Source organism: Delphinus delphis, chromosome 17 (assembly GCF_949987515.2).
Source record: "Delphinus delphis chromosome 17, mDelDel1.2, whole genome shotgun sequence".
In the NCBI taxonomy this organism is placed as follows: Eukaryota; Metazoa; Chordata; class Mammalia; order Artiodactyla; family Delphinidae; genus Delphinus; species Delphinus delphis.
This window is the reverse complement of record NC_082699.1, coordinates 6,185,336-6,211,130: the sequence shown is the minus strand read 5'-3', so window position 1 is coordinate 6,211,130 and position 25,795 is coordinate 6,185,336. Positions and strand designations below refer to the sequence as shown.

Genomic DNA, 25,795 nt, shown 5'->3' with positions numbered 1-25,795 from the left:
TGGCATTTAAAACTGTTTATTTGAAGTACTTGGTAAGAGTACAATTAAACTTTATTTACACTATAAATTCATGTTATAAAGAATTTGCTATGTAGAAAGTTAATCCTAATCAGGGTTATCATAAATTTTTAAAGGAGTAAAGTCCAAATCAGGTTTTACTAAAGCAAAGCAAATCTGATTCAACTTCTCATGGTTTTAGCAATGGTGCAGAACTATAGCTTTTAACAATTCTCTTTACTTTTGAGTGGTATCTGCATTTGCACCCGTATTTGGACAGTTTACAGAGGATGTTTAAGTACTAAGTGCTTCACTTCTCACACACAGCTATTGCTCTCTTAAAATTTTTGTTTTCTGTCAAAAACTTACTTCAAAAGTAAATGTAAAGAATTTCGTATTCTTCATTACTCAAGCTGCATCCAGTTTTACAAAGATAAGTCGCCCCAAGCTTACCTGTGTGTGCTATTGAATCTTTGTATCAAACGGCTCCCGTCTGCTAACCTGATCTGAATTTTGGTCGTGGGCACGGAATCATCAATAAGAACAACTGCATTAAGTAGTGACTTCTCCTCTTCTTCTGGGGAGGAAGGCGTACTGACTATTTCAGGTGTGAGGCTAAGAAAGAAGAACTGAAGAATCAGAATGTGAATCTGAACACATAAGATGCACAACACCCTGAAGACAGCAGAACAACCACTTAGACCTGCACCTGACCTCCAGTCATCCCGCCGTGGCTTCTGCCCCAGTGGGGACACGGCTTCCTTGGGGTCTCCTATTCTTCTACCTTCTTTCATGACATTAAAATTACCTTGGGTCCTATGATTCTGATTTAGTTTATCCAGCCTCTTTTGAAAGCCTAACTCTGTATTCCTTCCTCCCCAATCCCTTTGAAATTTCATGAGACTGTTCAGCACAATGGTCTTCAGTCAGAAACCTGAGGAGCAACTTGGAGTTAACATCCAAGACTGACCATGAGCACAGACAGACTTGGTTTCAGATCCCAGCTTTGTCAATTGTGTGAACTCCAGTACCTAAATTAATCTCTCTGAATCCCAGTTCTATCATTTATAAAATGGGGGGGGGAATAATAATATGTCATGTAGGTCTGTTATAGTAAGTCCTTCATATAGTGCTTGGAATAGTGTTTCAAGAGGTATCAGCTATATTTGTACATATCATCAGCACTAAGCTATCAACTTAAACTTAGTTGATATTACTTTAAAAATCTGCTTTAAGTAGTTACTGCTTTACAAGAGAGTAGTTCCTAAGTGTGAGTGAGAAATGAAATTTAATATATGGCGATGAATTTATAATGAACCTTGTGTGATACAATCTCTTACCACTGGACCTTGGTTACTAGGGACCATAGTGCCTTCTAACGCTAGCAGGATGACCCATCATTGTAAGCCGAAAGCGAATCTCAAAAATAGAGTGCTCTTTTGATTAAGCAATTAAAACAAATTAAAAGAAATTTAGAAATTCTTCATAGACATCAAATCTTAATCCTCTTTCAGTCATCCTGCGGGATTCTTTGATGGCCTTGATGCTGATTCTCTCAAATACTGGGACTTTGATGGCTCCCTATAAATGACTGTCTTTTGAAAAAAATAAAATAAATATATATTTATCAGTAAAAAGTCCTATGAGCATCTGTGCTTTAGTCTAGTGTAAACCTAGCTCATCATGACTCCAACTCCCACCCAAAAACGTTCTCAGCATGTCTGGCAAAGTGGTAAAATTAACTGGTACTTACTGCTAACACTTCGCCTTTCCTTAGCTACTTCCTGACACGTATTTTAGAACTAATTTCAGAATGTAGTATTAAGGAATTTCCTTTCAAGTTTGGAATTGAGGACTGAAACAGCTGCACCGCCAAGGTGGGTTACTCTGCAACAGTCCAGTGTCCCTTACACAGGGAGGGGGACGAAACCCAAAGAGGGGACGGGAGTCAGTGAGCATAAAGGGCCTCTTCCCTCTCCCTTTGCATCTTTATAACCAGGTCTACACACTGTCATCACCACCACCAGCACAGCCTCTGCAGCATTTGCTATTTCATTTAGATCCTGGAGTGAGGGAGGCACTGTTGCTTAGTGGGCAACAGCACGGATGCAGGGGCCCGACTCTGGGATTGACTCTGCCACTTATTAGACGTGTGACTCTGGGCAAGTCACTTAACCTCTTTGTGCTCAAGGGCTGGAATGGCCTTTCGAGATAATTAAGGCCAACCACATCATTTTATAGGAAAGGAAAACTGAGTCACAGAGATTGAAAGATACCCTCAGAGTCAGAGAGACAGGCAGTGAACAAGCTGGTTAGTGTGTTGACAAAAGCTAGGAAGGAAGAAAGACCATTCTATAGCTGTTAGATCTGCCTCTCAGGAAAAAGTACTCAACCTGTTCTTTTTGTCCCTGGCTCTCCTCAGTTTGTGAGATCACTCCATTTTTTAAAATATAATTTTATTTCTTTCAATGAATTTGAAATAAAAAAAATTTGGAATAATGAAAACAAGAAGTCATATTAACTTTAACATTTAGCTCTCAAAGTCATGGCTGTGTGTTATTTCAAACTTTCTCCTCATCATTCAAGCCATAGTGACATTTTTCATATACTGTATTATGTTTCAAGAATTAATATTAAAAAGAAAAATTTTTTAAAAAGGAAAAGAAGAAAGTTAATTGATAAAACAAGCTTTCTAGGCAAACTGGAGGAAAGGATGTAGCTTGTAAGGGGAGTGATTCCCTCAGACCCATCTTCTTCAGACTTAAAAGAGGGTGGTGGGGATGGATGTGATAAACTCAGAGGCTAAGAGGAATGTATTAAGAAAGCTAATTCTTGTCAGGCTCTGTTTTGCCAGCAGAGCTGCTGCGAGTGAGGGCCAGGGGTAGAACGGGCGCTGTGGGAAAGCCGGGCACGTCCGGGCTCAGCCGTCCGGGGGCAGGAGAGGGGCAGCCCGCCTGCCCAGCACGGGCGCGCGGGCGTCCCCAGAAGCACCGACTGCACAGGACAGACAGATCCAGTGGCTGTGCAGTCAGGCAAGGGGCTGCAGAACCGCTGGTCAGAGAATGAAGCAGAGGCAGGAAGGAAGGGGCTGTGAGACCTTAGAGAAGAGGGCCCTCCAGGGCCCAGGGACCAAGGCGCAGGCACACCTCAGGCGTAGTGTCCGGACTCGGGGCAAACGGCAGCTTGTGGATGCACAGTGTGCCAGACAGGCAGTGACTGTGCTGAAGCAGAGACAGATTTACTTCATTTCACGATCCGTATCATCACACACGCCAGCTCAGAAGCCTACCGTGAGCGTGTGTCAGAAGTGCCAGCCCTGCCGTCAGAAACGCTGCTGAGGTTTTCTAGCTCTACCTGGCTCACCAGCTCACTTTCAGTAAATAACTGTACTGCTCTACTATCAAAAATTTGTAGTTTTACACCTACGGTTTGCTTGCTCCTATAATATTACGTGAAGGTACTGGGTAATATTTCTATCGCATTTAGGTTTACACCGTTTTATTGTGGTCTACAAATAAGTCAATTTACACCTATGTAAAGTTTTCTTTGCAATTAGACTGCCAACTATGGAAGACAATGGAATCATTTCTCATTCTGTTTTGTTTGCTTCTTTTTAATTACTTCTCTGTTCAGTAGATAGTTGTCTGGAGCTCTTGAGAAACAAGCCATTTTAGAAAGTTACTTTCTGAATAGAAAAAGGCTGACTGTTAGAACTTTTATGTTTTAATATGTTTCTTAACGTGAAGCCCTCTAACGCTCTGTGCAATCCTTCACCTTGTTAGAACATACACAGCCAACTATTCTGCATCTGGACCCATGTACATCACACAGGCTCACACCACCACGCTCATCTTCTGTGTAAATTTTCTGTGCGTCAGAAGCTGGAAACTCTAAAGACTACATTTCTCAGACTCCCTTGCAGCTAGGATTTTGTAGGATTCCACCCTTCCATCAAGCAAATAAATACATACTTGTACGGTGAAAGTTAAGACCATGGCGTGGAGATGATGCAGCTCTTCTGGTCCCCAAGGTCCTGGAGGCATCTGACTCTCCCAGTGCAGTCATGATGGGGTGTTCTAGCTCTGGGCCCCAGCTCCACAGGCTCTGAGCAACTGATGGGGCACAGGAGGTGTTTTCTCTAGAAAGTTCTGTTTGTTTCTCCTGTCTAAGGAAAGCTTGGTTTGCTATCTCTTCCAGAAATTCTATAAATTATTCAAGGCTCTGTAAGAAAACCCTTACTATTTAATCTAGCAAATGGATTCTGTTTTCCATAATCAAAAACCCTGACCAATATGGCTAATGATTAACACAGCATTATCACCACTTATCTTTGCCATTCTTCCTTCATCATTTTCTCCTTTTTTATTGTCATTTTCTCTAGTTATTTCCCTTATAAGTAAAAAGGCTGGCCTTTGTAAGATACTATGATCAATCAGATAATAAATCATTATTTTCATGAGTTCAAACTGCCAATTATAATCACTGGGGCTTCTTAGCTATCTTCCCTTTAGGCAACCTTCTTCAATTTCAGTTCTAAGTTTACTCTACAACTGACCCTTGAAAAACACGGGTTTGAACTGGGCAGGTCCACTTACGCATGGATTTTCAACAGCAAACACTATTACAGGATCTATAATATAGAGTACTACACGATCCGAGAATGGGGAGTCGTGGATACAGAGAGCCAATTATAAGAGGAGTTTCGACTGCTTGGAGGGTCGGCGCCCCAAACCCCCGTGTTGTTCAAGGGTCAACTGTACTTCTACTAACAAAGATATGCATTCTAACTTTAATTCTTGGTCATACACTTAAATAATAGAAAAAGAAAGCATATGAAACAAAGAGATGACTGGGCATTTAACCTGTGTTATAATTAAAAATCATAATCTCAATAAATATTAAGTAAAAAATGAGAAGTGCTAGAAAATATTAAAAAACTATCTCGGGGTTGTAGTTATAAAAAAAAAGGCAGGAAGAAATAGGACAATTCAGGAGAAGCCTGACTGTGTTGAAAGTAAAGAGAGATGAGGGAGAATTTCCAAGTAGACCTGTCCTTAAAAGAGCAAGGTCAACACATGTTCCTGTATTCTCTACATATCTCAGAAATAAGCCTCTAATGGGAGAAAAGGATGCAGAAAGGGAGACTTGAGAAATGAAAGACAGGTGCAGAGAGCTGATACTGAATTCTTTCCTATGTTGAGAAATGAGAGGGGAAGAGAGAACCGGTGTGCACAAGGCAACTGAAAAGAACTCAGAAGGGAAGGAATCACATGAAAAGGAACAAAGGGTGCACAAAAGGGTATGTTGGAAACATGGCCAAGGCCGCACTTCAGCATGCCACCTGCAGTCACCTGTGCACAAATGGAGGGTCATGTTTACCAGCGCATGTAACAAGCTTTATGAAGAGGCAAGCCGTGGCCATTATAAAGGTGTCCACTCGTACATTACACCACGCACACTGGTTTCTAAGTTGTGCTTGGCAAAGTCCTAGGGTTCTTTGGAAATGTCTGAGGCAATTCCCTCTTCCTGCAATAAGAGGAGTTCTCTATGTGTTCCCATAACTTGAAGAAAGAGTTTGGCTCCTTAAGATATATCGAAAATAACCAACTTAAGCCCACTGCTTTGGCTTCAAGAGCTTAACAATTACCTACGGCAGACAGGGATGCTTACAGCTGTGATCTAAGATACCTACTGTTTTATCTAATCAACAATTCCCCCTGTGAACCCACGTAATCGTAATCAGAAAGAGGCAGGATGGCACAGTGGTAAAAAGCACAGACTTGGGGGCCAGAGTGCCCAGTTTGAAGCTCACACACTAACCACTTCCTCGCTCAGTCACCCTGGGCAAACTGCTGCATCTGCAAATGGAGTGATAACAGGGTCTATGCCAAGGAGCTGCTGTAAAGATGAAATGAGGTAATGGCTGTAAAAGTGCTCTGAGGAGGGCTTCCCTGGTGGCGCAGTGGTTGAGAGTCCGCCTGCCGATGCAGGGGACACGGGTTTGTGCCCCGGTCCGGGAAGATCCCACATGCCGCGGCACGGCTGGGCCTGTGAGCCATGGCCGCTGAGCCTGCGCGTCCGGAGCCTGTGCTCCACAACGGGAGAGGCCGCAATGGTGAGAGGCCCGCGTACCGCAAAAACAAAAAAAAAAAGGGGGGAAAAACGTGCTCTGAGGGCCAGGAATGTGGTAACTGCTATCTAAGTATCATCTATTAATATTATCACCAGATTGGCACATCTAATTCCATCAGCAAGGTCTTCACGGTTTATAGTTTAGTTTTTACTTCCCAGGTTACTTTGCTTTTCTTGATCTCAAAGCAAATTCATGTTGAACAAAGACAAGCATTTTCCTCATTTTAGGGCTTTACCTCCCAAGTTTTTGTCCTTCTCCACTGAAAGCCTTGAACCTCAGTCTAGGTTTTATGTATTCTTCATCGTGATGATCCTCCATATCCAGATTCACGTGGCCTCTGTGAACCAGCCGCTGAAGCTCCAGGGGAATCTCTCTTAAAAAAAGAAAAACCACAGTGAGATACCACCTCACACCTGTCAGAATGGCATTAATCAAAAGGAACACAAATTAACCAATGTTGGCGAGGATGTGAAGAAAAGAGAACTCTTGTGCACTGTTGGTGGGAATGTAAATTGGTGCCGCCACTGTGGAAAACAGTATGGAGGTTTCTCAAAAAACTAAAAATAGAACTACCAAATGACCCAGCAATTCCGCTCTTGAGTGTATATCCAAAAAAACACAAAAGCACTAATTCCAAAAGATGCATCCACCCCAAGGTTCATAGCAGCATTATTTACAATTGCCAAGATATGGAAGCAACCTAAGTGTCCATCAACAGAAGAATGGATAAAGAAGATGTGGTACATATATACAATGGAATACTACTTAGCCATAAAAAAGGATAAAATTTTGCCATTTGCAGCAATACGCATGGACTTAGAGGGCATTGTGCTAAATCAAATAAGTCAGAGAAAGACAAATACTGTATGATGTCACTTACATGTGTAATCTAAAAAAATACAACAATCTAGTGAATATAACAACAAAAAAAGCAGCAGACTCACAGATATAGAGAACAAACTAGTAGTTACCAGTGGGGTTGGGGGGAATATTGAGCTAGGGGAGTGGGAGGTACAAACTATTAGATGTAAGACAGGCTACAGGGATGTATTGTACAACCCAGGGAATATAGCCAATATTTTGGAGTAACTGTGAATGGAAGGTAACCTCTAAAAATTATATAAAAATAAAATAAAAATTAAAAAAAAGGAAAAAGGTTTCAGTAAACTTTTTGAAAAATGAGTCTACACTGTTGCGATTGTGATAGTTAAGCTGTGAACTTGAAAACAGCAATTTTTGCTTAATTTATAATTTAAAAATTTCCATGATGATTGACTACTTCTCGTAGATCTTTCTTCCTTAAAGGTGCCTCATATTATTCCTTAGTGATTCTCAACATAGGGATTTTGTCGTCACAGGGAGGCTGGAGTGCTTCTGACAGAAGGCCAAACTGTAGGGAAGCAATTTACACCTAAGTCGGCATTAGAAAATCCCGATGAGGACATAACAGTTAATGTGAATATTCATTTCTAAACACCCTGGAGAAGTGTGGAAATTTGACAGGGGTGATTTTGATTGTCATGTGATTCACGCATGCTGCCCTCCCTTAGGGTCAGCATCAGGGCAGGAGATGCTCTGTCTCAGGGTCTCAACTTACACCATGAAGACTTGTCGGGGGTTCCACAGAACCACTGAGGGTCCCACCAGGGGGTCACATGGATGACAAGGCTGTTTATAACGCCTGAGCCTAAAACCTAAGGCTTAGGCTCTATCTTACATATAAGCAAAAAAAAAATTTTTTTTTTTTATGGTATTGTATAAATATGCTTTGAACTTTTCAGGAACTCATCTGCCATATAAACAGAAGGAACATTGCACTTTGTCTTGTTTGGAACTGTACCAAGCGCCTGACTGCAATGCCACTTATAGTAATTAAGATGCCAAAGTCACACACCTCATTATTCTGTTTTTTGTGTGTCGCATCTACATGAAAAGTGCTAGACTGCACACAGGTGCAGTCTAGGTCAGTCTATCCGTCTACTTTGTTATGTCTTCTGGTGTAATCATACCTAGGCATTAGATGTTGAAATATGTTTAGTTTTATGATAAATTACCTTCCTTTACTTCTTCACCATATTTAAGATAAATTATGTGAATGTTTTTAGAAATAATATGAACAGATTGATTATGTTACCTATAAATTCTTCTTTGAGGATAGTGAAGATAGTATTACAAAATATTTGTTATAAAGAAGGAACAATGATTATACAGCTGACAACCACTATCTGACGATCATTTTTTTCAAGGAGTCGTTTCTAAAATCGTTCTTGATCATAATTTGTACTTGAGGATACGGTGTAGCTCAAATGAAAAAATTCTCTTAGTATACCATGACTGACCACTAGCCTACAACATCCGTCGAGTATTTTCATTTAATAATAAATTAGTTTTGATCTATATTATAGCACATTCATCATCATGTTCTTTTCTTCTTCCATCTGGAAGTAAGCGTCATTTCAGCAGTCATGTTGACCTTTACTCAGAAGATGAGCACTTCCCCCACCCAGTGGCTCCCAAGCTCTGCCCAGTGACTCTGCAGGTTTCCAAGTCCACAGCACTGACTTCAACTCTTACCCTTCTATTTGCCACCAGCATACACTGCTTCCCGGGTCAGCTTCCCACCTTTCTCAATGACCTCCCTCCCGCTTACAGCATTTCTTGCTTTTCTTTGGTATTCTGACATTACTTTTGTAGAATTCAAATACAAAATCCATGCTACTTAGTTCTAAAATGCCTTTCCTTTCGAGTTCCTTGCCCACCTCAACTCCGATGAGTTCCCATCTCCACTCCACTTCAGCCACTCTCCTTGGACAGATTTCCTCACTTGGAAAAGCCCCACCTTCAATTCCTGGATGGAGTGTAACCTCCTGCTCCAGCCCCTTCACTGCTACTTACATCTCCCAGTTCATGGCCAGCCTGACACCTTTCTTCAGTTGTATTTCTACTTAGGGATGATCACACTGTCAGCTAGTGAAAGCACAATGCAGAAAAGCTTTTATAATCGTAGCAAAATCACTTGATTCCTCGTCCTCTAGCCAGAAGGCCTGGTGAGTTATGATGTTCTTTAGATGGGTCGGAGCCCTGTGAATCTGGTTTACTTTCACAAAGTATAACTTCAAACTAACCTTTTGAAATCTTCTGCCAGCAGTAATGCCACTTTAAAAGCTTTCTAACATAAGTTGCTGAAATTCAGGCATACATGCAATGAATCACCCTTGTCAGTAGTGAGCAGGACAGTGGCTTAGTGGATGAGCAGCCAGCTGCTAATCAATTCACTAATTTATTACAATACCTCTGCTCAGAATTGGGACCATAGCTTCACTGGATTTTAAAAGGGACCAATGACCACTGCTCCCCCCCAGCAAGTTAAGAACCACTGACATACAGATAGCAACATGTCCTTTATATACTTAAAAATATCCTTCCCCCCAGCAACCACTTACAGAATATATTCCAGTATCTCACTCTTAAAAACCAGTAGAGCACTACTGAACGGCGTTCTGTTTAAAAGAAAAAGAAGTTCCACCCTCAGTAACAAATAGAACCCAAGTAACACAGCTTACCCTCTCTTAACGGACTCCAGAAACTGAGCATTTGTTGGGTCACTGTAAGGTCTCAATTCTCCATCGTCTAAGCTGAAACCATTGCTCCACAGTTTAAGCAAAATCTGAACCTTTTGAGCGTAGGAAAAAAGAAATACAAGAACGCGTCTGCATTAAACAATTTTAATTTTCAAATGTGATATTTATGATTTACTTTATTTAAAATATAGAGTTATTTGTACTATTCTTTTGTTTTTTTTGCTGTACGCGGGCCTCTCACTGTTGTGGCCTCTCCCGTTGCGGAGCACAGGCTTTGGACGCGCAGGCTCAGCGGCCATGGCTCATGGGCCCAGCCGCTCTGCGGCATGTGGGATCTTCCCGGACCGGGGCATGAACCTGTGTCCCCTGCATCAGCAGGCAGACTCTCAACCATTGCGCCACCAGGGAAGCCCTGTACCATTCTTTATTCAGCTGAAATAAAGGTATAAACGAAGCCACGTGTGAGATCTATATTTAGCTTAATGAACTGACAATGGCTGAAATAGCAAAGGTCCCATCGCTGGACCCTGGCCTTGAAGTACAATTATTTCCAGTTCACTGAGAAGACCAAAGTCCTGAGAGCATCCAGCTGCCACGCCACACCCACCCTTCTCCATCATCTCTGTCTTCTTTCTTTTTTAACATCTTTATTGGAGTGTAATTGCTTTACAATGGTGTATTAGTTTCTGCTTTGTAACAAAGTGAATCAGCTATACATATACATATGTGGCTGCTTCCCACTAGCTAGCTATTTTACATTTGGTAGTGTATATATGTCCATGCCACTCTCTCACTTCGTCCCAGCTTACCCTTTCCCCTCCCCGTGTCCTCAAGTCCATTCTCTACATCTGCGTCTTTATTCCTGCCCTGACGACCCTAGGTTCTTCAGAACCTTTTTTTTTGGTTTTGTTTTAGATTCCATGTATATGTGTTAGCATATGGTATTTGTTTTTCTCTTTCTGACTTACTTCACTCTGTATGACAGACTCTAGGTCCATCCACCTCACTACAAATAACTCAATTTTGTTCCTTTTTATGGCTGAGTAATATTCCATTGTATATATGTGCCACATCTTCTTTATCCATTCATCTGTCGATGGACACTTAGGTTGCTTCCATGTCCTGGCTATTGTTAATAGAGCTGCAATGAACATTGTGGTACACGACTCTTTTTGAATTATGGTTTTCTCAGGGTATATGCCCAGTAGTGGGATTGCTGGTCTACCCGTCTTCTTTCCTGCTACAGAGCTTAACTATTTATGCCAGGGGGGCAGACAGAACCTCCAGAGACCCTCCAAGGCTAAACTATACATGTTTAAAATGAAACACAACTCCGAAATTTCAAAAGGCAAAAACAAAGAATGACTTTAGGCATTTCTATGTTTATAACTCAGCTAATTCTACATCATGATGGTATGTCATTTATAATAATTATTATAACATATATGTAAGCTCATTTTGACAGTGAGTCATACATTCTTTCAACAAATAGTTATGTATCTCTAAGTGCAAGGCACAACTGAGATATAAAATACAAAATTTAAGTATGAAAACTTACACATAATTGTAAGTCCTTTTAATCCATGCTTCAAAAAATAACAGAACAAAAAGAGATTATATTATTAATTTTTAATTTTATAACAAACAGTAGTAACTAGAGGCAAAAATCTACAATTTTTCATTTTCTTTCTGTACGTACATCTTGCAACTGATTTTCTCCATAGATGTATTCAGACCGCTTACAAAAGGAATTACCCAATCTGTATCCTCCACCTGTAAAAGACTAAAACACACACATAGCAAATGAGCTGAAAATCCACTGAGGCTTATCAAGCAAAGTGGTATGACAATGTGTGATAATATATTTTAAAACTGTATCAATTATAATAGCCAAACTGGTTTATACTTTGCAGGAAATTTTTATATTAAAATAAAGGTCTTATATTACAGAGAGGTATACTCTAGTAAGAAATTATGTTTCTTCCCACAAAAACATTAGTGACTCAGAAGCTGAAATAACTTAGGCCAATCTTAAACTAAGAAATGCATTTATACGCTGAAATAATGTTTTCAAGTAGAAACAGACTTTAAAAACCCACCTTTAATATTTTATGACGTCTTATAATAATTATAATTCTTGAATCATATTTCACAAAGTAAATAAGAGTTTCATAGAGAAAGGAAGAATTTTATAAATGAGTATAAATTACCCTGAAGAAAAGCTCCATACTTATAAGCTGCTTTGATTCAACTGTGACAAATCAACTAGACTGTAATTTTTGTTTTGTTATACTAATTACAACGTCTTCTATTTTTCAGGTAATATAGCTTATGAGGTAAAACTGCTGTTTCTTTTAATCACCATTCATATCATAAATGAGCTATTAATCATCACATTGCTTTCCTCTCTACAGACTAAATTATATCAATCCTATATTTTTCTTACAGAATTGGAGAACTTGCAAGAACCAAAATTACCTGAGACCTAACTGAAAGAGAATTTCAAACTGTGGGTAAAGAACGAAATGAAAACTAAAATTTAAGTTTCATTTAACAAAAGCGGTTCTGAGCAGTGGATGACCCTCACAATTACCAGACAGGCCCCCTAGGCACACTGGACACCTACTGAGTCATAATCCCTGGGGCCACATGGTGGTTTAGAAAATCTCCCAAATGATTTTGATGAGGGAACTCAGGTTGCGAAATGATGATTATAAGAATATATGACAATTATACACAAAAATATACTTAAAGTCTTCTTTGATATACCAGTACTCTGCCAGCTGACATAGTTATAGAAGCTGTATAAAAGTTTTATAGGAATTTAAGGCACAAAAACAACTCAATCGAGAAAGGAGAGCCTTTCAACACACAATGGTGAAGCAACTGGACCTCCATAAGGAGAATAATGAACCTCGATGTAAACCTTATAGAAAGTTAACTCAAAATGAATCGTAAGTTTAAATGTAAAAAGAAAAACGATAAAAAATGTTCTAGATAACATGAAAGAAAATCTTCCGGACCTATAGTTAGATGATGAGTTCTTGGACAAGATACCAAATACATAAAAGAAAAAAAAAAGGATAAACTGGACTTTATCAAATTGAAAACTTTTGCTCCGTAACAAATCCTGGTAAGAGGATGAAAAGACAAGCTACAGTCCAGGAGAAACTATCTGCAGACCATATATCTGACCAAGGACTCATACCTATTAAAATATATACAGAACTCTCAAAACTCAACAGTAACGAAACAAACAATCCAACTAGAAAATGGGCAAAAGTCCGTTTACTGAAGAGGATAATAAAGATAATGGCAAATAAACACACGGAAAGATGTTCAATATCACTAGCCATTAGGAAAATGCAAATGAACATGATTAGCCATTAAGAAAATGCAAATCAAAACCACAGTGCGTTATCACTACACACCTATCAAAATGGCTAAAATTATAACAGTGACATTACCAAATGCTGGCAAGGATGTGGAGAAACCAGATCCCTCCCACACGGTGGAAAACGCTTTGGCAGTATGTATATGTATAAACATATACGTACCCTTCGACCAGGCAGCTGCACTTCTAGGCATTTATCCCAAAGAAATAAAAACTAATTTACATACAAAACAAGAGTGCTCACAGCAGCTATATGTCTGCCTTCCTTCCTTCCTTCCTTCCTTTTCTCTCTCTCTCTCTTTCTATCCATTTCGTTAGTTGTGCCGGGTCTTAGTTATGGCAGGTGGCCTCCTTAGTTGCGGCGTGCCAGCTCCTTAGTTGAGGCATGCGATCTCTTAGTTGTGGCATGCATGTGGGATCTAGTTCCTAGCCAGGGATTGAACCCGGGCCCCCTGCATTGGGAGCACGGAGTCCTAACCAATGCGCCACCAGGGAAGTCCCAGTAGCTATATTTCTAATGGCCAAAAACTAGAAACACCTAAAATTTCCCTCAATAAGTGAAGAGTTAACAAACGGTGGTACATCCACGCCATGAGCGCTACTCAGGAATAAGAAAGAAGAATCTACTGATACACTCAATAACTGATGGATCTCAAGGGCTTAAGCAGAGTGGGAAAAAAGCTACTCCTAAAAGGTCACATACTGTACGATTCTATTTGTATAACATTCTCGATATTACAAAATTACAGAGATGGAGAACAGATTAGTGGTGGCCGGAGGTCTATTGAGGGCGGGGTCGGTGGCAGTGACTCTAAAGGGGGCCACCAAGAGGAGACTGTCGTGATGATGGAGAGCATCCAGCTCGAGGAGGTCACTACACAAACCTACACCTGTGATAAAATGACACAGACCTACACACAAACCCTGCACCGAGGTTAAATTCCTACCTTTGGGACTGAACTATAATTATGTAACAACCGCTGGGGGAAACTGGGTGAAAGGTGCATAAGACCTCTCTTCATTCTTTGGCAAATTACTGTGACTCTATAATTATTTCAAGATAAAAAGGTAAACAGAGAAGTTTTATAGAAATGTTAAGAAACTGCCTCAACTTTCGACCATTAGTAGAAAGATTATATAGACTTAGAAAAATAAAACAAATATTTGAAACAAATATACAGTTAGAAAAACAACGTTTGCAACTAATATAAAAATCTTTAGGAGATCAAATATATAAACAGCAAATTTAGTTTTTTTTTAAACTTTAATGTTATATTGCTTTTATATTTTATATTTTATTTATTTATTTTATTCCTTGGCCACGCTGGGCGGCATGTGGGAACTTAGTTCCCTGACCATGCCGCCTGCAGTGGAAGCTTGGAGTCAACCACTGGACCACCAGGGAAGTCCCAATAGCATATTTAGTTTAAAAAATTCAGCCCTTACCTTAGATTTGTCATCACTCGAAGCTCTTGTGGCTTCATTCAGAGGGACAGCCCCATGTTCCCTTGCCTCTTTGAAAAGTTCATTCACAATTTTCCCAGTTGAAGGTCGAACTATATGTAATCCACTGCATTCATGTTCACTTGAATAGAACCTTTAAACATTACAGTTCATGAATAAAGACAGAATACAAACATAAACTACTTTAAGGCAAAAAGCTACACAGTCTTAGGAAATGACTTTTATTTAAAGAGAGCCATTTCTAAGGCCTTTGTGGAAATATTTAATTTTAAAAACGGGATTAAGGAATTAAGTAGTATCAACAGTTTGCAGAGATTTGGTAGCAAATTCAGCATCCCACCTGAGAACTGACTAGTTTGTTTCTTCCTCACTTACCCTCTGTAACTGCTCATCTATCACATGGATCTCTTTGACAGCTGACAACCAGAAGCTAAGCCTCTCCCCCCGAGGAATCCACATTCAGTAGGGCCTGGTCAGTGAAGAGACTTCTATATTTAGATGCTGTAAATATCTAAATCTAGACCATAGGGCTACACATAGAGTTTACTCCTCAGAGAGTTCTGATTGAAAAATTATAACCTCCCTGTGTTAAAGGTAAATAACTTAGACCACAAACAATTTTCTCAGTGTTAACTATGCAGTGAATCATTTCTCTATTCTTTTCTATTTCATAATGGTCCTAGGAAATATAAACATTTCCTTCACATAAACTAGTAACCTATTTTATCTTTCAAGATTTTTTACAATCAAGAATATCAGAAAATATAACCAATGAAATATCAACATGGAGACTTCCAGAATAAGGTGACAATCAAAGCTCATATCCTTGACTACCGATACCCTCCAATTCAGTTCCTAATTTGCACTGAACTGACTCACAAAACAAAGGGGGAAAATTATATCAGCACTGGAGACTAGGAACAGAAGTCACCTTCAAGACTTTCCCAAAATTAGTATATGCAAAACTAAACAGGAAAGGGAAGGGCAGCTAAGCTCTCAATTCACTGTAAGTGGAAGAAAGATCTACACGGAGAACAATGGACACCAGCAGAACCCCACTAACAGGCCAGCTCACAACTACTGAGGGTGGGGTGGGATGGATCCAGCTGCTAGCGCTCTGGTCAAGTACACTGAGGACTAAGTTCACCCAGAGCAGGAGCGTCTGGAAGCCTTCCTGCCCAGCGGATACTCAGAGGGCCCAGTACAGACAAGCAAGGCCGAACACTGCCATGGCTGGCTCTTACGACAGGGGTCAGCGTTAGAAGGCGCTTGATAGCAGATGCCTTAAATGGCAGCACTGAGAAAGGAAGGGAAGGGAAGGGGAGGGGAGGGGAGGGGAGGGGAGGGGAAGCAAAGCTTCCTGCTGCAGCTCCTCCTGTTGGAGCCCCTTCCCTCCTGTCTCCTGTCCCTGATCTGGCAAAGTACAACGATAGAGTTCCTTTTTCTCAGCCTTGGTGAGAAAGACCTTACAGGCAAAACCTGACGTAGGAAAAGATTTACTAACTTCTTTATGGTCACTGATTTTTTATTACCGGTATAAGAAATCTTTGCCTACCTCAGGGTCTATTTTCTTCTAGAAGTTTTATTGTTTTCCACAATCCATCCTTCTCCTCTTTCATAAGTATGCCTATATACTTGACTCTCCTTCTCTATTTAAATTCATCTGATCATCAACGTCTGTCCACTCCCATAGATAGCAACCTTCTCTATACAGAGGACTCTCAAATGTATGTCTTTAGACCTTCTTACTTACGGCCTGGTGCTGAACTGAAAAGCACCTACTTGAATCCAGTTCATCTCTTCCCATTAATGATCACATTTTCCCTGGATACCAGATTAAGAAGCTTTCAGTCTTCCCTCTTTCCCGTTCACTTACTCTCTATATTCCACGTCATCACGTTTCTACAATCAATTCCTTGAAAGTATCCCACACCAGTTTCACCCCTTTCTGCTCCATTCCACTGACACCATCCTAACCTCAAATTTCATGCCCACATTCTCTGGATTACTGCAGCTGTCTTCTTCTTGATTTGTCTCCTTAGTTTGTTCTTCCCATTGCTATTTATCTTATACGGTACTGCCAGACCTACTTTACCAGAAGTATAATAATAATAACCAACATTTATCAACTGCTCATTTAATCCTCATAACAATGGCATTATTCCCACTTTCCAAATAAGAAAACTGAAGCTTAGGGAATTAAAAACACTTGTCCACAGGCAAAACCTTATCAGAACAGAGAGAAAAAAAGATAGAAAACTGAGGTGTGTCTATGTCTAGAATCAAAGCTCTACCGCTCTACTATAGTTTTTATGGTAAAAGCTACAGTGAAAAACATACACTGGCTTTCCCCCGCCTTGCGCACAAGAGTAGCTCTCCTTGGCTGTCAAGGCTGGCCGTGATGTGGCTGCATGCAGGACTGGATGCATAATGTGTGGGCCGGCGGCAAAATGAAGGTAGGAGTCTCCTTGCTCAAAGTGCATTGAGAATTTCAAGACAGTAATACACAGCCTTAAAGCAAGCTCGCGGCCCTTCCCGGAGAGGGGCTCTGGGCGAAGGCTGGGGCTCCACGTGCACGAAGCACACACGGCGGCACCCCGCCCACCCAGCCTCACCTGCCGCGAGGCTACTCAAGTTCTGCTACTCCTTTCTGGCTCGCTCTTGGCATTTTTATTATTTTTTCTTCTGGGCCTATTTTGTTCCTTGTCTTCTGTGCCTACCCACATCCTAATAACCTTTTAAGCCCCAGCTAGGTACCGACACTGTGCTAGACATCTGATAGACTTACTGAATTCTCAAAACCATACTAGTGTCTCATGACTTGTAGGGGACATTTTTTTTTAAGTTCTTACATTTTTGGACAAGAAGACTCACATTTTTAAAGTTCTATTTGTGACAGAGAAGCTTCTGTGGATGAATATGTAAAAGCAGCTGTCAGGCTAACTTCTGTGAGTTTTTCTGTAGATCCTGCCCCTCCTCTTGTAAATTAAAAATAGGTCACACTACGTCTAGAGTACTTAAGTTTCACATTATGTACACAGTGACTTAAAATGACAATGAACAGATGAATGTTTTGATATCTAATGTTGTCCAAGAAGGTGGACCATTAATTAAGACTGTTTTCTGTACCAGATAGAGCGGTAGACATGCAATGAAACCCGGCAGATGTCAATGCTGAATGTGAAGTCAAGGGAACTGCATACTTAGCATTCGAAAATATCACGCTTCGCAAGAAGAAAACATTGCCAATAATCTGCTTCACATTGTATTTTAAGCAGATTAAACATAGTATAAGCATCAACCAATATATTTAAGGCAGCGCCTCTTTTTGGATATGTAAATAATTCTAGAAGTCAAATCTGAGGCACAAAGTCCTTAAAAATTTCATTATCAAATTATAACTGTTAATGGCAACACTGTTTCAGATAGCATAAAATAAAAGAGAAAAAACCACTCATTGAAATATCTCAAGGATTATATTCGAAGAGCAAGGAAAATATTAATACACTAATCTTATTTTAAGAAGTCAAATATTTTGATTTGTTATACCAACAAATTAAGTCATTCAAAATCTGTTCAAACTGGGGAACAGTGGCCAAATAGTTAATGAGTAAAACTTTGGTACATTAATATTTTGAGCTCTTTCAAAATTTCAGAGAGTGTATAGATTAAGGAAGCAGTTAAAATACACAATATTATATACATATATGTCTATGTATGTGTGTATAGGCATACACACATACACAAACATACATATTAAATAAGAATTAAATGAAAGGGAAGGATATTCAAACAGTGCCAAGATACCAACCTGCAGATTATAAAGGAAAAACTGTATCTTCCGATGGAGTGGGGTGGTGGTCAGCACCTTAACCAAGTGAACATAGCACCAATAGTGGGAAAACCTGAAACCATATGGCTCCTGATGTGATATAATACATAGCAGAAAACATCACTAACTAGTGTTCTTAACAAATACATTTAACAAGAATCTAATCGTGAGGAAACAATGACCCTGAATGTGGCACATTTTAAAAGACATCTGGCCCCGGCTCTTCAAAGTCCACGTAATAAGCTTTAGATTATATAGATGAGCTAAATGCAGACAACAGAAAGGTTGGGAAAAGTGCTCTGGATTCAGATACCAAACAGGCATCATGAGTGGAATGCATGGCCCTTGGCTGGATCCTAAACCCAAAAGGCTCTAAGAGTACCTGACTATAGACTACGGATTAAATGACTTACGCAACTAGTGCTCATTTTCTAAGGTGTGATATGTTATCAAGGTTATAAAGGAGTGTGGGCTTCTTCTTAGGGGGTGCAGGCTGAAGCCTCTCGGGATGAAATGCTATGATGGCTGTAATTTACTTCCAGATGGTTGAGCAAAAGACAGCGTGTGCACCAATGTACTGCTGTATACAACATGTTAACAACTGGTGAATATCGGAGCAGACACGGCATATATTCATTGTCTTTATCTTTGATTATCTATGGATTTTAAAATTTGTAAAATAAAAAGGTGGGGTGAAAATTATAAATATTATTCTTTCTTTCCATCCAGGTCCAGAAAGGGATGTCATTTTACCTCCCCTACAGAAAGAAAGAAGGTAGACTAGTGACAAACAAAAAAGAAAGAATAACTTCCAGTGAATTTTTCAACTTTTGATAAAAGAACAGACTTTCTGAAAATGAGATATAATGGGAAAATTCAAGTTTCTCCCCAGTAATGAGATTTGCAGTACTAAAGGGACATTGAGGAAAACATTCCTGGAAACAAGAAAACTCATGACAATAAAATATACCTGGTTCTCATCTCTTAAGACTTCACTGTTGGTTGTTTTTATAGTTCAGGGATTTTAACAATAGTAAATACTATCTAGAAGATCACTATTAGATGGGTCATCACCCAACAGAAGGAAAGACAGATTCCTGAAGTTATAGATTCTTAAATGAAGGACTCCATGGATGGGTTTTAAGAATCACACAAACCCTTAAAAGCGACTGACAAAATTGTACATAAGTCTTGCTCTGGGGGAGAGGGGGTATGACTTTCATCAGATCCTCAATGAGTCCAATGACTCAAAAAAGAACCACGGTGCCCAAGAAAAATACTATTCAGTATATTATGCTATGTAATGTCTATCAAAATATTAAGTATTTAAGATAATTTTCCCATAAGTTTCTTCTGGCTTTCTGACTATTAAAGTTTCAGAAATAGTATCTAAAAAACATTTATTTTAAGAAGTTATAGTTAAAAATAAATTCCCAGGACCATTTAAAATAATGTGGGATTAGTGAACTAAAAAGGGATACAAGTTTAAAAACCAAAACAAAACTTACCTTTGAGGTGTTGTTCGTGGGCTTTTAAAGGCTGTAGCGTGAGGTCTATCAGATTTGGAAGCTTTGCATTTCACTTCATCTTCATATAATTCTGCCAAGGCCAACTATAGAATAACAGATTTGTCATAAAGTATAAAAACACTAGAAATAAACCCTTCTACACAATGACAAGTTATGAGTAGACAATTAACTTGTAACTGAGTAGTAAAGATGTCTAATTAAAAATGAAGGCTGCCATTTCAGAAGATGACTCCCTTCCAAAATAAAACTGCTGCATTTCTCATTTACAAAATGAACCAAAAATGCCACATATAGAATAAATTAAAGTTACAATAATTGTTTAATTACTTTCAATGAACTATTCAACAGTTTCAAAAACTATTTGGTAACAGATCATTTTCAAAGTTGGACCTACAATTCTTTTAAAAATACTTGAAGATGTTTCACACTAATGTCAGTTTGCTCTCATCAGATCCCATAAAAATATTTCACTTAGCTGTTCAAGTTTTCAAAATCTGAGTACATGAAACAATTCCAAAATTATTCTACTTAAAAGTTTACCAGACATATAAATTCCATCAAGTTTAGGAAAATGAGCTTCATTTCAATTAATGATATATACAGTTTACATAACTTTTAGAAAGCAATATTACCAAATTATGCTTTATAGATATATGGCTGGATATCTTCAAAATGAAATAAACAAAGCATGGTTTTTGAAACTGGAATTTTAAGAAATTATCAAAATATTTCATTATCATATAAGTTATTTTGTTCCCACTTCTGACTTTCTTGGACAACTCAAAAACTTTCCTTTATGCCCCTTGTGGCTATTTAATTATAATTGGCATGACCATAATCTTTGGAAAATTAAAAAAAAAAAAGACAAAAAAAATCCCCCAATCCCCCCAAAACCCAGATGAAGTGCTCCTTATTGAAACATGAGAAATATAAAAACTATCTCCAGGGATTCTTTCCTCAGTAGGAAAAGAAAAATATGCACACAAGAAAACAAAAATGAGTCTTTATTTTTCCCACCTAATTTTTTACCTCCACCCCATACACATATGTCAACTTTCATATTTCTAACATGGCAATTTTGCAGGAAATCCTAATTATAAAAGTGCTATGTAGCCTAAAAGGACTCATTAAAATCCTAACTTAGGCTCTTACTGTGTGAGCTTGGGCAAATTATTTAACTTCTCTGAGCCTTAGTTCCCTCATCTTTTAATGCCTGTTAAAACAATACCTTAGAGGTATTACGTAATGTATGTGAAGCACAAGGCAAGTGCTCCGAGAAGATATTATTAAAAAATGCTCAGCAATGATTGTGTCAGTGTTTCATTTTCCCCAAGGTTTCTTTTCTTCCTGCAGTGTTATCTATATATCTCCTATGGTCTTTTCCTACTTATCCTCTCCAAAAGGAGAAAACAAAACAAAATAAAAAACCCACCACAAAACAAATGAGAAGAGACAGAGGCAGAGACAGACAGACACTCTGACTACTTCGGCCCAAAGTTTTCAGAAATTTTTACCTCCCTGAAATTTCTTCAAAACCGTATTCCTTTATGGATTTCCTCATGAGCTGATAATATTGCTCTATGAATTACTTTTATGCTATTCCTATTCCCATCAATGAAAATGTTATCTGTATGTCAAAGGGCCATTTCAGCCATCCTTCAAGAAGCCTTTTCTAATTTTCTTAACTAAAGTGGTATTTCTTTTCCAAATCCTCATAGCACATTTACATTGAACATTACATTGTCATCACTTGTGTACTTTTCTTACTATTTCATCCCCCCTACTATAATTTAGGTTTCCCAAATTGTTTTTAACATAGCACATGACAGGCACCCAACAAATTCTTGTTGAATTATGTAGACTACAACTCAACATGAATCATAAAGAGACACAGATAATGTTATAGATTTAAAAACTGAGATTATATTTGCTATACTTTTGGACCTTGTTTTTTGCTTTAAGATGATTTGAATAAACCCTGTAAATCAAATAATCTTCTTCTATAAAATAGATGAATAATGCAAACAATGCCTTTTGACTCCATGGAATGCGGAATATATATTAACAAAATAGGAATATGGAGAAAATTACATTACAGCAGGGAGTCCACCTAGCTGAAAGGGCCAAGTTATCACCAGTACATCATTAACTTAGAGGAAAATGAATGATATTTAGAGGGAATTAATGCCAGGATCCATGATGTACCTGAAGCATCATATGGCATAAGTTCATAAGCAAATATTTTAAATAAAGTTAATCTATATTATTTGACATAGCAAATGACACCACATCAGAAGAGGAAATTAACTGATGCACTGGTTAAAACCAGTAGAAAACAACAACAAAATCTCAGTCAAATAAAGAGATAAAAATGTGTGCACTGTGAATTATCAGGACAGACTTCCATGAGCTAAACAACTAGATTATGAAGATATTTCAATTACACAGAGAGAATAAAGTATGTAAGCCCTGATAATCTTTTCTCTAGAATTTGAAATGTGAAGAATGTGAGAAAAGAACCTGAAATTGTGGGTGAGAACATCAAATATATAGCAAAAGATTAAACGTACTGGAATTCCCAGTCTTAGAGGGACAACTGCCAGAAGGTATAACACAGATGTTTCAATCTAGAAAAGCAACATCAGCATCACCTGGGGACCCTTGAAAACTGCAGATGCTCAAACCCCAACCTAGACCAAGTGATTTAGAAAATCAGGGGTGGGGTCTGCTGTCCGTGCTTAAACAAGCCTTCCAGGTGACTCTGATGTATGTTAAAATTGAGAACCAACGATATGGGATGCTGACATCAACAGGACGAGGGTACTTGTGACAAGTGCAACACAGTGCCAGACATCTGTACACTTTTCTTACTGATAGAACTCCCCTCTTTGCCCCATCCAAAGCCCACTCCGAACCCTAGGAAGTACCGAAGTTATTAGCCCCAATTCTCCTCAACTCCAACCTATATGGAAACAAAGAAATGAAAACAGAAATCTTTTTCTTTTGATATCATTCTGGAGGAAACCTGGGGCAGAAGCATACGATCAAATACCTTAACTGTTAACCCCGTTGTGTGGATGGACTGAGGGGCATGAGAAGAGACAAAGGGCTCTGAAAATGTTCACAAACACTAATGGACACTGAGGTTTTGGGGGTGAGTACTGTCACTAACAATCCTATACCAAACTTTCCCACTGAATGTTCCCAATTTTGGAGGAGGAAAGGACCTAAGATCTACTCTCAGTTTGAGATCCATGGGACATTTCTGAATTTGTGAGTCAGAGGCTCACGGTGCTGGGAGGCTTTTTGGGAGATGATGATCGTCTTTCCTCTTGAGGTGAATGAGGAAATCGCTCCTAATGTAGACACCGACAAACCCTACGCCGCATGGCAGCTAAGAAACAGGTACTTAGTGGTACTTTTGCTATTTCCAATTATACTGTGAAAGACTCTCAGAGCGAGTTGTCAGGAAAGTTAAGGAGGATCTACTGAAAACTGAACCAAGTGGGTAAGTCTTCAAATAAACATGGCTAGATTAAACAATAAAATAATCCCCAAATAATCAATATCCAAGAAACCAGCTGGGGAGACAACATTATCCAATTCTTTTAAATCTTTGATACTCTATTTCTTCACATGCCATCACCTGGTTGTTTTCAGGTTTCTTTGCAAATTCTTCACATTCTTATTAAATTCTAAGGGAAACACTATGAATACTTAGTGTATTTGATATTCCAAACCACATTCATAAAAAATCAGTTATCTGCTTGAAACTACCTACCGGGAAGTAGACAGGGGATGGAATTAAAAAAACCCCAAAAAACCCTATTTTCTAATTGATGGTGGAAAGGAAGGAATTTTCACAATTGGTGACATCTACCACAATGTCTCCAACAATTTATCATATCTTAATCCAGTGGATGAAGTATAAATTTGTCAAGTATCAGGTGATCATTAACCAAGCTGTTCTCATTTTTCACATAAAAAGACAAAATAGATTTAAATTAGAGAAAGGATATTAAGTCACATAGTTTTAAGTTTAATAGCATTAGCATGGACTAACCAGTGAAAGTTATAGTATTTTTCTCCTTTAAGGGAAAAAGAACCAAATATTTACTAAGCAAGTCTGATCCAGGATAACATGGGATTGAACAGACACTTTATAGACATTTCTTTATTTCATCCTTGACACCACCATCACCTCTAGTTTACAGATAAAGACACTGAGGATCAGAGAGGTTAAGACATTTTTCCGATATTCACATAACTATTAAGTGTCAGGGTCGAGATGCAAACCGAAGTTGTTCTGACCAGAAACTCCACTTTTTCCCTGACAGTCCGTGCTGCCTCTTAGTGATACCGGTCTTCAGCAGAAAATACGAGGTGGATGAGACCTTCCTGCCCCTTGATTCTGTTTACTGCATCTGAACTGACTATGAACACTGGAACTCTACATTGAGTTCATCTCCTAACCTGACACCAATCTCTCCATTCTCCAAATTTGTCATTTTATGCCCTACTTATTTTGGCACTAATTCATACTCCATCTCAAAATGTTCTGTTAAATATATGTGTATCTTATTTCTGCAAAAAATAGGTAGAAATGTCTTTTATACTTCTATGCCCTTCAACAGTGTCCCAGCACCAACTGTGGATTTGAGGTCCTATTTATCTCTGCATTCCCGAGCTTAGCAGTATGTTACATGGCAGGTGGTCATGATATGTTTGTTCAAAGAAATAGAATGAAGGTGTAACAATGAAGTAATAGAACTTTTCTACCAAGGCTTGTGGATTGAATGTTATTTATTTTTAATTATAGCCCCCTACAGATGTTTACTTTTTGAATTTTATCAATGATCTTACAAAGAGACAGTTAAAAAAAAAAACCTCTAAAATGAGTAGAGTGATGCATCTGGCGGAGCAAGATTTGGTGCGCTGGTGTTTAGCTAACTAATGTCAATGTCCTGTAACATTACGCAGTTTTATTTCTCTGTTTCTTATGTGCAATGTTTTCTAGACTGTAATCTGTTACAACTAGGCTGCGCAGCCGTAGGATGAAATACTTTTTAGTTCACCCCTTTAAAAGGGAAAAGCTATCTGATAAAAAGGAACCCTTTTACACGTAAGTAATCGAGCCACAAACAGCATCCAAGACAAACAAGATCAAACCAGCCCACGCTGTGACTCGATTTCCCCACGGCCACAGCAGAGCTTTCTTCTGCAGTGAGTCTGACCGGAGCATCAACCGGTGAAGCACTCAACTGACCCCTAACCCCCCAAACGCCATGAGCAGCTGCTTCTTAAACTGCAAGTGGGGTGGAGGGGAAACGAGGCAGGGGCACCACTGACAGCCGGGCTCGGACACTTGTTTTCACCGACGCCGCTGCCCGGCGCGCCGCCTGGGGCGGACCCGCGGCGCCGGAATCACAGTTCGGTCCCCGAGCCGGTCTGGGGAAGCTCGGCCGCGGCCAGGGCGGTTCCACACGCCCCGGCCGCGCCGTCCCCGACGCCGCGCCCCCACCCCGCCGTTCGCCGCACCTGCAAGTCCCGCGCGCTCGGGGGCCGCGGCCCCACCGCCCTCGGCCCCTCCTCGCCCGCCTCGCCGCCGCCGCCGCCCTCCGCCATCTTTCACTCGCTCCCGGCACCGCCGCCGCCGCCGCCGAAGCGTCTCCCGCGACTTCCGGGGCCAGTTGCCTGGCAACCGCGGGGCGGGGCGGTCCCTGCGCGTCCCCGCCTCCCCCGGCCCCCGTGCGCGCTTCTTCCGGCGCCCGCCCACCTGTGCGGTCCCGCTTCTTTCCTTAAAGGAAGTTGGCTCAGAATTTCCCCGCCAAGAAGCCTTTGCGTAAACCCGGAGGCTGCTGGGCG

The 25,795-nt window shown here is 39.7% G+C and overlaps 1 protein-coding gene across 5 annotated transcripts in view; it reads right to left on the bottom strand.

The window, feature by feature from the left end:
* The window catches only part of UBXN2B (UBX domain protein 2B), a 42,845-nt gene extending 17,252 nt beyond the window's left edge, over positions 1 to 25,593 (bottom strand). For 3 of the 5 annotated variants that reach the window (XR_009522581.1, XM_060035405.1, XM_060035404.1), the window contains exons 1-7: positions 25,469 to 25,593; positions 19,910 to 20,013; positions 14,552 to 14,702; positions 11,411 to 11,494; positions 9,694 to 9,803; positions 6,366 to 6,503; positions 451 to 612 (exon numbers count right to left, since the gene is read on the bottom strand). Coding sequence is in view for 4 of the 5 variants with exons in the window: in XM_060035405.1 (XP_059891388.1) it covers positions 451 to 612; positions 6,366 to 6,503; positions 9,694 to 9,803; positions 11,411 to 11,494; positions 14,552 to 14,702; positions 19,910 to 20,013; positions 25,469 to 25,555 (836 nt within the window). In the remaining variant the exon portion in view is untranslated. Of the gene's footprint in view, positions 1 to 450; positions 613 to 3,968; positions 4,163 to 6,365; positions 6,504 to 9,693; positions 9,804 to 11,410; positions 11,495 to 14,551; positions 14,703 to 19,909; positions 20,014 to 25,468 lie in introns of those variants that run through there. The other 2 variants (XM_060035406.1, XM_060035407.1) reach the window with 2 other exon arrangements.
* Between the last annotated feature and the right edge of the window lie 202 nt (positions 25,594 to 25,795).